The 12802-nt window shown below is 45.5% G+C and overlaps 1 protein-coding gene across 3 annotated transcripts in view; it reads right to left on the bottom strand.

Moving 5' to 3' along the window:
• The window catches only part of STAB1 (stabilin 1), a 41615-nt gene that overhangs the window by 16450 nt on the left and 12363 nt on the right, over positions 1 to 12802 (bottom strand). For all 3 annotated transcript variants that reach the window (XM_032447300.1, XM_015874421.2, XM_032447301.1), the window contains 21 exons: positions 12472 to 12594; positions 11062 to 11208; positions 10595 to 10657; positions 10283 to 10396; positions 9850 to 9903; positions 9258 to 9338; positions 8857 to 9015; positions 8350 to 8412; positions 7912 to 8013; positions 6815 to 6901; positions 6298 to 6409; positions 5638 to 5821; positions 5361 to 5454; positions 4322 to 4480; positions 3452 to 3547; positions 2978 to 3073; positions 2359 to 2406; positions 1622 to 1752; positions 1130 to 1241; positions 829 to 906; positions 364 to 465 (listed from right to left, as the gene is read on the bottom strand). In XM_032447300.1, the coding sequence (XP_032303191.1) occupies positions 364 to 465; positions 829 to 906; positions 1130 to 1241; positions 1622 to 1752; positions 2359 to 2406; positions 2978 to 3073; positions 3452 to 3547; positions 4322 to 4480; positions 5361 to 5454; positions 5638 to 5821; positions 6298 to 6409; positions 6815 to 6901; positions 7912 to 8013; positions 8350 to 8412; positions 8857 to 9015; positions 9258 to 9338; positions 9850 to 9903; positions 10283 to 10396; positions 10595 to 10657; positions 11062 to 11208; positions 12472 to 12594 (2205 nt within the window). The remainder of the gene's footprint in view (positions 1 to 363; positions 466 to 828; positions 907 to 1129; positions 1242 to 1621; positions 1753 to 2358; positions 2407 to 2977; positions 3074 to 3451; positions 3548 to 4321; positions 4481 to 5360; positions 5455 to 5637; positions 5822 to 6297; positions 6410 to 6814; positions 6902 to 7911; positions 8014 to 8349; positions 8413 to 8856; positions 9016 to 9257; positions 9339 to 9849; positions 9904 to 10282; positions 10397 to 10594; positions 10658 to 11061; positions 11209 to 12471; positions 12595 to 12802) is intronic.

Here is a 12802-nt window from a genome sequence, read left to right as displayed (position 1 = left end):
AATAGCACTAGAGGAAATGCTTTAAAAATGGGGATACAGCTTCTGTTCAGCCACATGTCTGACTGCTTGCTCCCTGTGCTAACCTAAGCACAGTCCCTTGATTATTGACAAGCCTCCTACCAGCATATGATTGCCTGCAATACACTGGTCATCTTTCATTGTAATAAGATGACACAGGGACCCAACTGCAAGTATACAGTCCTTTGGCTGCTAAAAAGATCTTCCCTAGAAGATCACTTTGGGATGGTAGGAAACAGCTGGTCTTCCTTTACTCCCCAGTTGGTCAAAGTTTAGGCCTTCCTGCAAAGGGTCGGTTGGGCACCTGCTGACACGTGTTCTGACAACCACAATAGAGCTGCTTACCTCTAGCAGCTTCTTGAACGTGCTGAATGAGGCAACTGCATCAAGCTGTTTCTGCAGCCCTGGAGGACTGGGTGGGATGTCTCCTAAAGGCGGCAACAGAACCTGCAGAAAAAAACAAGCTCATCAGCAAGTTTGCACAAGAGAGTCTGAAGGAAATAATTTCTGCCCTGCTTGCAAGAATAGCAAATAGAAATGGCCTCATTTGGCACAATTCTGCAAGTCTTAACTCTTCTATTAGCCAAGAGAAGAGGAACTCCCTTCCCACTTGTCCCAGAGATATATATACTTAAAACAGCAGTATACAGGAAACATCTGTCAGAACCTTGTGACAATCAAGTGTATTTTTGTCATTATTGTTCTTTCGTACTGTCCATATATACGTTATTCCTTGCCTCCATCTCAGATGTTGCAAACACCAACTTACTTGCTATAATGTACTTCCCAGTGTGACACAAAGCAACATACCTTGCTGAGTATATGAATGATGCCATTGCTGGCAGGGATGTCACTGACAACTAGGCTTGCATTCTGAATGGTGGATACCTGCAAAATTATCAGAGAGAGAAGCAAAAGCATCAGAAATCACCAGGCACGTGCAAACCAGACACATTGTTCAGGGCTGCACACAATTAATGTGGGTGCAGTTTTTAGAAGGTTCCTTTGTTGGAATCCAACAGTGACCCATCCAGGTTCTCCATTGGTTACAGCAGTTCCTGGGAGGTTTAATTTGATGCTGGCACATGCTCATTATAGAAGAAACTCTTACACCACTCTCAGTGTTTATCTGCCATCTGGTCCGTGGGTTGAGGGTGGGTAATTCTGTCCTGTTGTACTTTTTGAGATTTTCATCAGTGAAGACACCTTCAAGAAAGTGGGCCCTGAAGGGAATGCAGGCAGATAAAGAAGTGGTGAGGGTGCTGGTCGTAACAATGGGGAGATCAGGTCATCCCACCCCACATCCACACATCTCTCACATGAAGTAGGCAAGTGTGTGGTGAGAATGATGAGGAATTACTCACCATGAGGATGGCCTTACACATCCTTGTGACAGGGAAAATCTCTCCCTGCACATACATGAAAAATAAATCCACTTCCAATTGCCTGAGCTCTGTTACATTCCAAATACCTACTATATTATTTGCCCTTTATGCATTTAACCACGTTTCTGTGCTTATGTCTCCATGACTCCTTCCTGAGCACATACAGTTTTGTTATCATTGTCAGGCATGGGAAAGCAAAGGCAGGACTCTCCTCATACCTGACTAAAAATGGCAGCATGTACGGGGTCAGCCAGAAATCTTTCTCACTCTTGTTCAGGCTTTTGATAGCTTCCTCTGATGGCACCAAGGCAGTGACATTGATTCCTGCTGGGATGCTGAAGAGAGATTTCTGTTGTCGAAAGCACAAAGATGATCAAATAAGATGTGCCAGTACCACAACTGTTCCATAAAGTATAACCCACAGCCACCCTGCTTTGGCAGTCCTGGGGGATGGACGTGCAGAAAGATGCATGCAGTGTTTGCAGAGCAGGTTCTCCTGCCATGTGGTATGAGTGCTGCTGGCAATCAAATGGTACTTTAGCCAAAACACCAGACACCTGTTTGCTGAGGAGAAATCTGCAGCTTTAAGCTCTACTTGCACATTTCAATTACTTTTCAAATCCCTTCAGTCAAATCCATAAACTCTTTTTGAACGCTGAGCATCGCTTTTAGAGGAGGGACTGAAATTATCCCCAGCAAAAGCTGCACATGCAGCTGAACAAAAGGCTCAGTGAGATGCCACACATCACTGCGTGTTTCCACAGCCTTGTTCCATCATAAATGTTTTCATCCAATGTTTTCTACATGCTACACAGTAACAATTTCACCTTCACTATTGTTTTGTTTTTCTCTATTGGAAAGGAAAACTGGAGTTGCTCATCCTATAACAGCAGTGTTCACGCTGACTTTACTTCTACAGAGCTTACCCATGTGGACATCCCATGGCTGTTCTTACCTTAATCCAGTCATAGAAGCCTGCAAAGTGGGAACTCCTGGCCAGCTCCTTCCAAAGAGAAACAACAGAAGGGTTACCTCCACCGAGCACCAGAGCTGCAGCACTGGGAGTCCCAGGGCAGGGCACAGGAGCCCATCCATCAGTAGTGACTTTGGCATTCCTTTCCCACCTCATACCAGTAAAATAAAGCCAAACTCTAGCCATTAAAAATGTGTATATCCTACCATTGAATAATATATATTCCTAAATAAGTAAGTTATTTTCAAGTTGTCTGCAATTGATGCTGTTTATCAGGGACAGGGATTGAATCCACAATGGACTTTGATATTTCTAATAGCAGAAAATGGGCCTACTTAACTCTGACCTGAAAAAGTTTCCAATAGAGAGCATTGCACAGGACAGACAGGGGTGAAACAGCCTGGAAAGTACTGCCAGTGATTTGTTGAACACATTGGCCTTGGTACCACTGGCATCCCTGTGGTCTTGGGCAAAAATGAACTGCACTGTCTGGTGCTGGGAGAAGTCAGCTCAGGTAACAGAGAAAGGAAAAGGGGGAGGGGAGGGGAGGAGGGCTGTTTCTCACCGACCTCAAAAAGACCTCTGATATTTCTTTACTCACTTTCAGAACATCCCCATAGCATATCATGCCATCTCCAACATAGCCTTCAGGGCACGCACAGGACCTCTCCCCTCCTCCAAGGGGTACACACATGGCCTGCAAACACAACAGAAGGAGAAACTGGAGAGCAAACATAGGTTATGCAGCGTTATACTGACCTAGGAATCAAACACTGGCCTCCCACACCTGGGCTAAAGGAGCACACAAACATATTCCTCCTGTTGCCTTTACATGCCACTGAGTTTATACCTTATGCATCAAGGCTTAGTTGATTGCTTTGGGTTACGTGAACTCACAAAAATCAGAGGATCTCCTTAGGCAGATCAGAGATTCAATCTTTATAACACCTCAGAGGCGTGCCAGCAGGGTGATATAACATCAACTCCTGCAATACTCTGGATGCTGTGGCTGGAAACAGCTGTGACAGGTAACAGAGGAACCTTCACTGCCATGCTCACCTCTTCAGCTACTCACCATGTCATGGCAGCCACCGTTGTCCATGAGGCACGGGTTGATTGCATCGCAGTTGTGGCCATCGCCAGCATAACCTCTCTTGCAGACACACTTACTCTGCAGGACAGAGATATTTCAGATCTACGAGAGCATCTACATTTGCAACCCAAAATAGTTATTAGGCAGCAGTATCTATTCTTAATTGATTTTTGCAAGCTTTCTTCTTCAAGAGCTGAAAATGCAGAGATAGCAAGGTATCATACTCTATTACAGCACACATGGTGCATGGTTACTCAAGTGCACTGATCTGTTGCACTGCTTGGCAGTGAGAGGGACACTTGGGAACAACGGTTTCCATTTGTTTCCAGCTTTTCAGAGAACAACACAGACTCTGTGAACAGAATCTCAAAGCTTCCGGCACATGAGGCAGCTGGAAAAGCCGTGTTCTGCTGATCATCTGGCACCTTTTCTGAGCCTGTGGTCCAAAGCTCCCTTTGCTCAACAGGGAAAAGCAGTGACCACCTGAGAAACCATCCCTCCCACACAACTTCCTTTGGCCACAAGATGCCCCAGTTCTCAGCCTGGCTTCCTTCACTGACCATCCAAACAGCCACATGTGATTTTCTGTAGGTCTTAGCACTGCCCAGAGACAATGCTGTGATCCAGGAATGAGTTGGGCACAGCAACCAATGCCTTGTTATGAAGTTGTAGTCTCTTCCCTTAGCAGCATAGAAGCACCAGAGCAGTGTGGCAGCCTCAGACGTACCAGTGCCCCGCACAAACAAGCAGGTTTTGCTGCTGGCCAGCCCAGTTTCTACCTTCTTTCAGCAATCCCACAGGGCAGCTTAGGAAACATACATCCACCATCAGTCTGCTTAGCACAGCCCATACCTGACCAGGGCCGATATAAATGCAGTCAGCATTGATGTGACAGTTCCCTCTGCTCTCCTGCATGCAGTTGTCTATAGCCACACAGGCCTTCCCATCTCCAGTCCATCCCATGTTGCACTGGCAGGTGGCATTGCCAGGGCCAGTGCTGGTGCACAGGGCCTGCAGGAGAAGGGAGAGAAAAGCATTAGACTCAGCAGAGGAGAGGAAGGAGTGCTGTGCAAATGCAGAGACAAATCTCCTCCATCAGACTAAGGAGAGTTTCTGCATGATCAGCCCTGATTGCAGCACCGGGGATGGGGGCTGGAAGCATCTTATCCAGAAATGGCCTAGAGGATACCATCATGGTGATCCTGGACACATCCTGTGTTTTCAGAAAGCTGGACACTTGTGTTTAAGGTGGCTCAGAACTCCTGGGGCATTCCCTGCCACCCCATAAGGTTCTTCCGTTACAGAAAGAATATTTCCTGAAGAGGAGGAGCCCAATTTTCTGCCCGGACATGGAGGCGACAATGACTGCAGCTCTCTTATATGCAAAGAATTACTGTGTACCCAGTGCTATCCCATTTCCTTCTATGCATTCCTCTTACTGAGGGATCGAAATCACAATACAATCTGACCATTTGGTGGTTGTTTCCATTGTGCAGAACCACAGCTCTTTACTAAGGATGATTAGACAGCTTTGGAGGTTAGAGAAATAGGAGCTGGAACTCACAGCCAAGCTACTGAGTGAACACATACTGAGAGAGCACTGGGAGAAAGGGAAAACAAAACAAAAACCTGTGCAGCTTATCTCTGTGGCTGCCAAAACATGTGGACAACCAGCCAACTCCTCCCTGGGGTGTTGCATTTGGCCACCAAACAAATGACTGACCTTCTTACAATGACTGTCTTGTGGTAGCTGCTATTATGCCCCACCTTACAGATAAGGAAAGATAGGCACAAGAGCAGCACCCAACAAATCAGAGCATCCTGGATCCCTGCTCTGACTGTTCAGTGCACAGTGACTTTCTGCACATTCTAATAGTCCAACCCCACTCACATTCGGAGAACAGCCTCCTCGTTCTGGCTGGCTGCACAGATCAATGGGCTGGCAGGAAAACCCATCACCTTCATATCCATCCATGCAGATACACCTTAAAAATATAAGACAGCAGTGAGCAAAACAACAGTTTGAGCCTTGCAAGCAAGAGGCTAATCTCTACTGATGCAGGTTGACTGCATCACTTGAGCTGTGCAACAGAACATACATGTCTATACAGTATATGTCTGTACAGAGACAACATGAACACCCGAATGTGTGTGTCAGACAGACTGACCTTGCTGTGTCATTGAGGCTGCAGACAGCGTTCTGATGGCAGTACTGGGACAGCCCACTCGGGCCACAGTTCTTGGAGGTCTTGTCACAGAATTTCCCAGTATAGCCTTCCTTGCAGGACCAGGATTGACACACACCCCCACTGCCAGGCCTGTTGTCACACACACCATGGACACAGCCACAGTCTGTCAGGGAAACGGAGAAAGATCAGTAACTGTCAAAGGTCCCGAAGCCACCACACCAGTGGCGTATGGTAGATTCTCAACTTTCCTTCACAATCCTTTGCAACATCAAATGATTATCCCTGTTCTTAACAGACAGGTGCCAGCTGAGAGGCATCCATCAAAACAGCAAGGGAACGGAACCTGGGACTGCTTGGGTCCAAGAGGTATACGCGCTTCTAAAGACAGGCTCAACCTTAGGCCATCAAACACAAGGTCCTTATTAACTGGGACAGGAAAATGTCTTTTCTTTTTTACATTTGTCCAGTTTCCAAGACCTGTATTAGCACTGTCATATTAGCCATTCTTTCTCTACTGCTGTTTGACAGGATACTTGCAATGACATTTCCATCACTTCTTTCACAGAACCCTGAATACACAAAAACCTGCTCTCTACCTTTGCCCCACATTTTCCTCTCATCTCTCTCAGAATGACCAACCTTCATCGCAGTTCTCGCCATGTTTGTTTGGGTTTGAACAGATGTGGCAGGCTATTCCTTTGAAACCTTCAAAACACTGGCAGTTGCCATTCCCATCTATGCCATCACTGCACTGGAAAGAAACAAAATGCAGAAGAGACAGAAACTGAGCAAACGAAGGCAAAGCCCAGGTACTGATGTTTATCAAAGGCACTTTTGACAGCTGCAGTAAAAAACAGCACTTTGAAGAGTGGTGGTAGAAGTACAGAATCCCACTTAGTCAGTGCTGCTGCAAAAGCCACAGCATGATTCAGATCAGAGCTGAAGGGCTAATGCCCACTGATGAGTACCTGCCATCCGCCTCGGATGTTCCGTGGCCAATGCTTTGGGCTTTGGCCTGGAGCACCAATCCAGAATTATGCTTACCCAGAACAATTGTTACCATAAAGAAAATCACCCTGCATTGCCACTCCAGAGGAAATAAACAAACTACTGACTCAACTTCTCATTGCAGCACAGCAGGATCTTTCATACTTACATTTCCCCGGCCATAGCATGGGTTGGTGTATCCCCCTGGGCACGGCGTGCAGTCTGGACCAAAGAATCCTTCGCAGCACCCAGGTTTCTGAGACAAAAGCAAAATCCTTAAAGCATCGAGAGACATAGAATCTATTGCCTGGGGTTGTCCTGCTCTCACAGTCCTCAAATCCAGGTCCTCCTTCCTGTGATCATGGGCTATATTGAAATAGGCTGTCTCATTTGTAATCTGTGTTTCTAAGAACACCCATAATTAGATCATCAAGTTCAAACATCAAATTTAGCTTTAATTCTGAAAGTGTTTTCCAAAGATACATCTCTTTCTGATCGCAGCCAATTCTTTTCACAATAAACCAGTACTTTTTGTTTGGGTTTGTTTTATTTTTATGGCTTTTTTATGCCCACCTTTCTCTGTACTTCACCACTAATATTGTCCCACTTGCTCCTTGTTTATCATCACTCAGTACTTCTTTTGGAGGGAGGCAGCAGTCCTGGATTGCAAACCTTGTCACAATGACCAACAAAAGAGGAATCCCAAGACAAACATCCGTCTGCTGTTTAATGAGACACCCTCAAATCATTCTGTACAGTTGGCACTGGGACAGCTTGAGAGCTGCAGTCAAATATGAGGTCTGTAAACTCTACAAGAGCCACTTTTCTGATGCATCTGACAGTGCTTCATAAACAGGATGCAGTCACTTCACAGCTTATGGCACTTTCACTATGCTCTGCTTCCTCTGGGAGACATGGTAAAAACAGGGCATGCAGAGAACACTGCATCATTTGTCCCGTGGCTCCTTCTAGCTTGGCTGGTTGAAACTGGTGTGCTTTGTCATATTTATTTAATGTACTGGAGCTGAACTGAGCTGTTTTCTGACATTCATAGCAGACTAGTGCTGCGTTCTGCTCCTCACCTTCCAAAGGAGGGTGTGCAGCCAGCCCACCTGCTGGGCCTGGGGACAGACCTTTGCATGGGACAGCCTTCCCTTGGCTCCCACCCCACCCTGGCTCAACTCAAGGAGTTGGACTTCTTCTCCGTGGATCAGGCAAAGCAAAGCTAAGCTCCTTTCAAGGGGTACAGCCTTCCATCACACTCACCACAATGGTCTGATTGCAGTACCGGGCACATCCCCTCTTCAAGACATTCAGTCCTTGAGGATCATGGACGTAGACACATTCTTTTGGGAATGGTGTTAGTTCCTGTAGAAACAAATCAAGTCAGTGCTGCCTGGTTACATCCGCTTGGGAACCTTCCTCTCTGCTCTTCTTGCTGCAGAGAGCAACTGCATCTGACCCTGAGCTAAGGAAGTTCACAAAGGAGTCAAGGTGAACACCATCCCAGCACAGCACGCCCAGTTTGGAAGGAGGCAGTGAGGGCTTCCTCTCACTGCCCTTCTGTTCTAACAATAGTATCTGTGATAAAGGAGGGGGCACAAGCAGGGGGAAAGGGAGGGGGAAGGAGTTGGGAGAGAAAGAGAGAGGAGGAAGTGGGGGAGAAATAGAGAAGAAATGACAGAAATACCCAGAAATAATCACCATTTCTCTGCTGCCAGGTGGGCAAACACTGCTGTTGAGGGCCTCACAATCCACACATGAGCCCTGTTAAGAAAAGAAGAGCGGAAAACTTCATCTTCCCAATGAATCCCTTCCCCATGCCAAGAATGACACTGAGCTACTGTTCCACTGAGTATCCAAAACATCACATGTGTCAGAAGCATTCTTAGGAGGGAGTTTCCACACTCTGAAACAGGGTAAATTTATTGCTTAAATCTATAGTTATGAGATGTTTGCATCTGACTTCAGGATAGACTCTGTCTCCATCCTGTGAGTCTTTCAGCATTCTCAGCTGAATTAGTAACTCTAGTGTGAAGAAGACAATGCAAGGCCTATATGAAAAGGCAAACATCTTTCTGAAGCAAAGGTAGGATGAGAGTAAGGAAAGAATGACTAAAAGAAAACAGCCAATTGCTAACAAAGCAGGACAAAACGCCATTGCCCAGATGTAATTTATGGCTAAGATGAGAATGGGCCAAGTTGACTTACGGTCACAATTTTGTGTTGTTCTTCATTGCATCTGTGAGGCAAAATGGGAATTATTGAAGGAGGGATGAAGATGCCGTCCACTGTATGAATAATACCATTTGATGCCACAATGTTTCTCATGTTTAGGGGGATCTGTGAGTCATCCATCAGAATTCTTCCCTATTTGGCAACACAAATAACTCATCTACACAAGACCAATGCAGGAAAGATAATATGCAACATCAAATGCAACCGCACACAAGTTGGACAAGAAGGAAAAATAATTCAGTGGCCCCATTTAAGTCTATTTTTAAAGCATAGGAGTAAATGGAGATTGGCTGAAAACTCACTATTTAGAACCTTATCCAGACTTTTTTCTGAGAACAGGAGGTTTTGCTGAGTGGGTTTTGGTCCATACTTACATCCGAGCTGATGTTGATAGATAGTATCTGGTTAGCCATAGTAACGATGTGTGGCATCACTATCAGTTTCTCCACAGTTACCTGAAAAAATGCCGTGGAGGGAATAAGCAGAGCCATTTTAGTACAGCATACTGAGTTCTTTCACAATTTTCTCCACTTGCAAATACTTCTAAAGGGGATTCAGACTTCACAGTTTCCATATAATGAAATATCTCAAACACGCACAATTGCTGTGCATACATTCCCTGTGTCCAGCACATCTGAAATCAAGTTCCTATTAATAGTGTCTCCTGTTGATATAGGTGGTACAGGGCATTTTCCAGTACATAATGAATGAACAAGTAAAACTTAGCCAGAAGCATAGTAGATACTTCATTCTGTTCTAATAAAAAAGCTTATTTCTAAAGGCAGAGGAAACATAAACTGCAGCTACTGCACAGAGAAACTTGAATGTAAGGATTTGACAGAAATTCTAAGAACTGCCATAATCACAACTTTTGTGTCCAACAAGTGATTAAAATAAGTAGTTCAGCTCATTGCCAAGTTGTTGTCGTCAACCGCAAGAAAAACAGCGCTTTGCTGCCTGCCTTACCGCTGCTGAAGCGTAGATATGGTGCTTCACCAGTTCCTGGAGCTTATTTATGCCCTATGGAAAGAAGAGAGCATAATAACTGGGCAGCCCTTCAGTGCTCAGGAGTGAGCATTGTCATGTTAACAAATGACTGACAATGCCAATGTACTACAGCAGCAACTTCACTTGGAAAATAAATTCCTTCTTGTTCCCCTACGCAAAGGGGGGAAGAAAACCCCAAACCTCAATTAATTAAACAATCTGGCTAAATCTCATTGCAGGTTCCACCAGCATTCAGTTGTCTACCAAAGCCTTGCAGAAAGAGAGACGTGGGTTAACCAGCTCCAGGAAAGACAACTTGCAGCAATGACCAGACCCCTTGCACAAGCTATGCCAGCACAGCCCACTGCAACACATCTAGTTCAAGACGTGTTAGAGGATTATGAGCCCTCACCTCTGTGAACAGATAGATGAGCCTTCCATCTCTTAACTTATCCACACCATCATTGCTGGGTACAAACACAGTAAAGGGACCTGGCCCATCCAGTATTGCTGGCAGGCCACAGTTCTGCAAAAACAATAAAAGATTTAATCAATGGACACAGCATGAGTTAGCAAGGGAGATCCATCAGAAAGGGAGAGGAAACTCTAAGCAACCCATCAGGTGTAGAGACTGAAAGGCCAGTAGGGACAAGTGGCAAGGTTTGTCATCTAGCAGATGTAAATGCCATAGAAACGGGCTGGGGCTGACACAAAACATGTTTACCTCCAGGATAGTTTCAAATCGGCTGAATATCTCCATGGAAGCAAGGATCTCCCCAATGGTTTTCTGCAAGAAGATACAAAGAGAAAGAAAAACATTCTTATTACAATGTATTTGCTCTTTCAAAGGCATGGCAATCACTATACCTGAGGTATGCAGAAAATGATAATGCCCTCCCAACAGGAAATATTAATGCATTTATTTGCTATGAAAGGAGAGACCTTACTCATGAAATAAGAACTCTGCTTATCCAGGCACTGTGAAAGCATCACTGCAAGGACTGGATCTGCCTTGTGCAGTGTTGTTAGCTACTTTTAAAGGTGTGTTTATCTGGAGCTGAAAGCAAATTAACAGCCTTTTTCTTTTAAAAATGCCTTTCAGATTTAAGGATCTCAACCATGGAAATGGATATTTTTAAAGTATTTATTCTACCAAACCATAAAACAGAAGAAGTAGAAATGTCTGCATACCTGGGGGTTTCCAATGTTGCCAGTGTTACTTTTTTTCCTTAGGGTGTCAACAATATGTATTATACCATTGGCTGCTGGGAGATCCGGCTGCAGAACATTGTACAGCTCCCCTGGTGCATCTTGGTACCGAAATGACTTGGTGTATGCCTGGGTAACATCACAAGGTTATTTTCATGTATACATTCATGGGATCACAACAGATCTACGTAACCATTGGGTTAGCGAGGTGAAGACACAACTGGGTTTACTCTGTAAAAAGTAAATGTAAGGGATGCCCTCAGTGCAGAACAAACATCTCACCCCTACATGAGTGTGGGCAGTATGTTCATCCTGGAGCATTCTGAAACCTTATCAGGGAAAGGAGACCTAATCAGAGACAGTCATCTCCAGATTTAGGTTTGTGTGAGCTTGAACGATCGTTCCCAGCTGTGGAACATGGCAGGGTGCCTCGATCAGCAACCTGCTGCACTGAGCTGCCAAGCACCAGGAGAAAGACAAGCTGCCTCCTGGGCACCCAAGCACAGCACTGGGAGGCAGTCCTGAAACTACAGCTCTGTCTGAAGCTTTTATCAGCTCCTAATGCAATAGGGTGTTCCATAACAAAGCCCAGTCAGGCTCTCCAAATTATAAGGTACGCATTTGTCCTTCCATACTGTACACAATCATGCACTGAAGGTGGGTGTACAGAGGTACACGAGAGGTGCACCTTTGAAGTGAGCCCCAAGGTACTGGTGCTGCAGCCGCAGCCTGGGTACAGGCATGCACAGCTTCTCTGTGCTCTTCCTGAACTGCTCCTCCCTGCCCTGCACTTCAGCTCACATCTCTGGGAAGTCTGGCTGAAACAAAGGCTTCCCGGATCAAAAGACTCCTGAGTAAACAAACAGGAAAGAACTGTGTAAGGCCCATTGATAAGTCCTGTTCAGATGCCCCAGCTCCAAATAGCACTTTGTACTGTTGGTGCAGGCAGGGTGCAAGCAGTACAACCCAGACCTCAAGGCCAAGGCTGGATCCTCAGAGAGGAAATGTCCGGCTCTCCCTTGGCCAGCTGTGAGTGAGCATACCGGAATGCAGGACGGAGAGAGAACAGTGGGTGCTGGAAAACATGAGTCAGCTGAAAAGGAACCAACAGGGTAACGGGAAGAGGAGAGACTCAGCATGTAGCTGTGTTTGGGAACATGAGCTCCAAGGAGAAGCATTCAGCCCAAAGGGTGACTTTGCTGCAGAATATGGCAGCAAAACCTTATTATTCCCTGTGAGGAGTGGAAATGAAACACTATTATGCTCACAGATGTGCTGAACAGAGAAAAGCTTTTCTTGCTAAGAAAGCACAGTGATGAAACAATGTGCCCAAACTCCGGTCAGTGCTACATGAAAACAGCAGTCCTGGGCTTCAGTTCAGGAGTTCTTTACCTGGTTGCTGAATGTCAGCCGATGTCCTGACAAGGTCCACATAGTCTTGGCTTTAACCATGTCTTCTATCAAATGCAGGCCGGGAACAACGTGCATCCTGCACAAATCCGCAGCAGTAGTACCCTGTGGGAGTAGAGAGCACACAGAGAAATGATATGCTCTTCCAAAAAGTCCATTTAATTAAAGAGCTCTAACATTGCTATAACAAAAAAAAAAAAAAAAAAAGCTTTGCATATAATGCTGAGCTTCTCTCTTCATTTTGCTTCACTGGAGAAGTGCTGTGGTTTTAAAAGTACTGCCAGGGATGTGACATCCTCTGTGAGACTGCAGT

The sequence above is a fragment of the Coturnix japonica genome, chromosome 12 (assembly GCF_001577835.2).
Source record: "Coturnix japonica isolate 7356 chromosome 12, Coturnix japonica 2.1, whole genome shotgun sequence".
Classification (NCBI taxonomy): Eukaryota; Metazoa; Chordata; class Aves; order Galliformes; family Phasianidae; genus Coturnix; species Coturnix japonica.
This window is presented reverse-complemented; position numbering and strand designations above follow the sequence as displayed.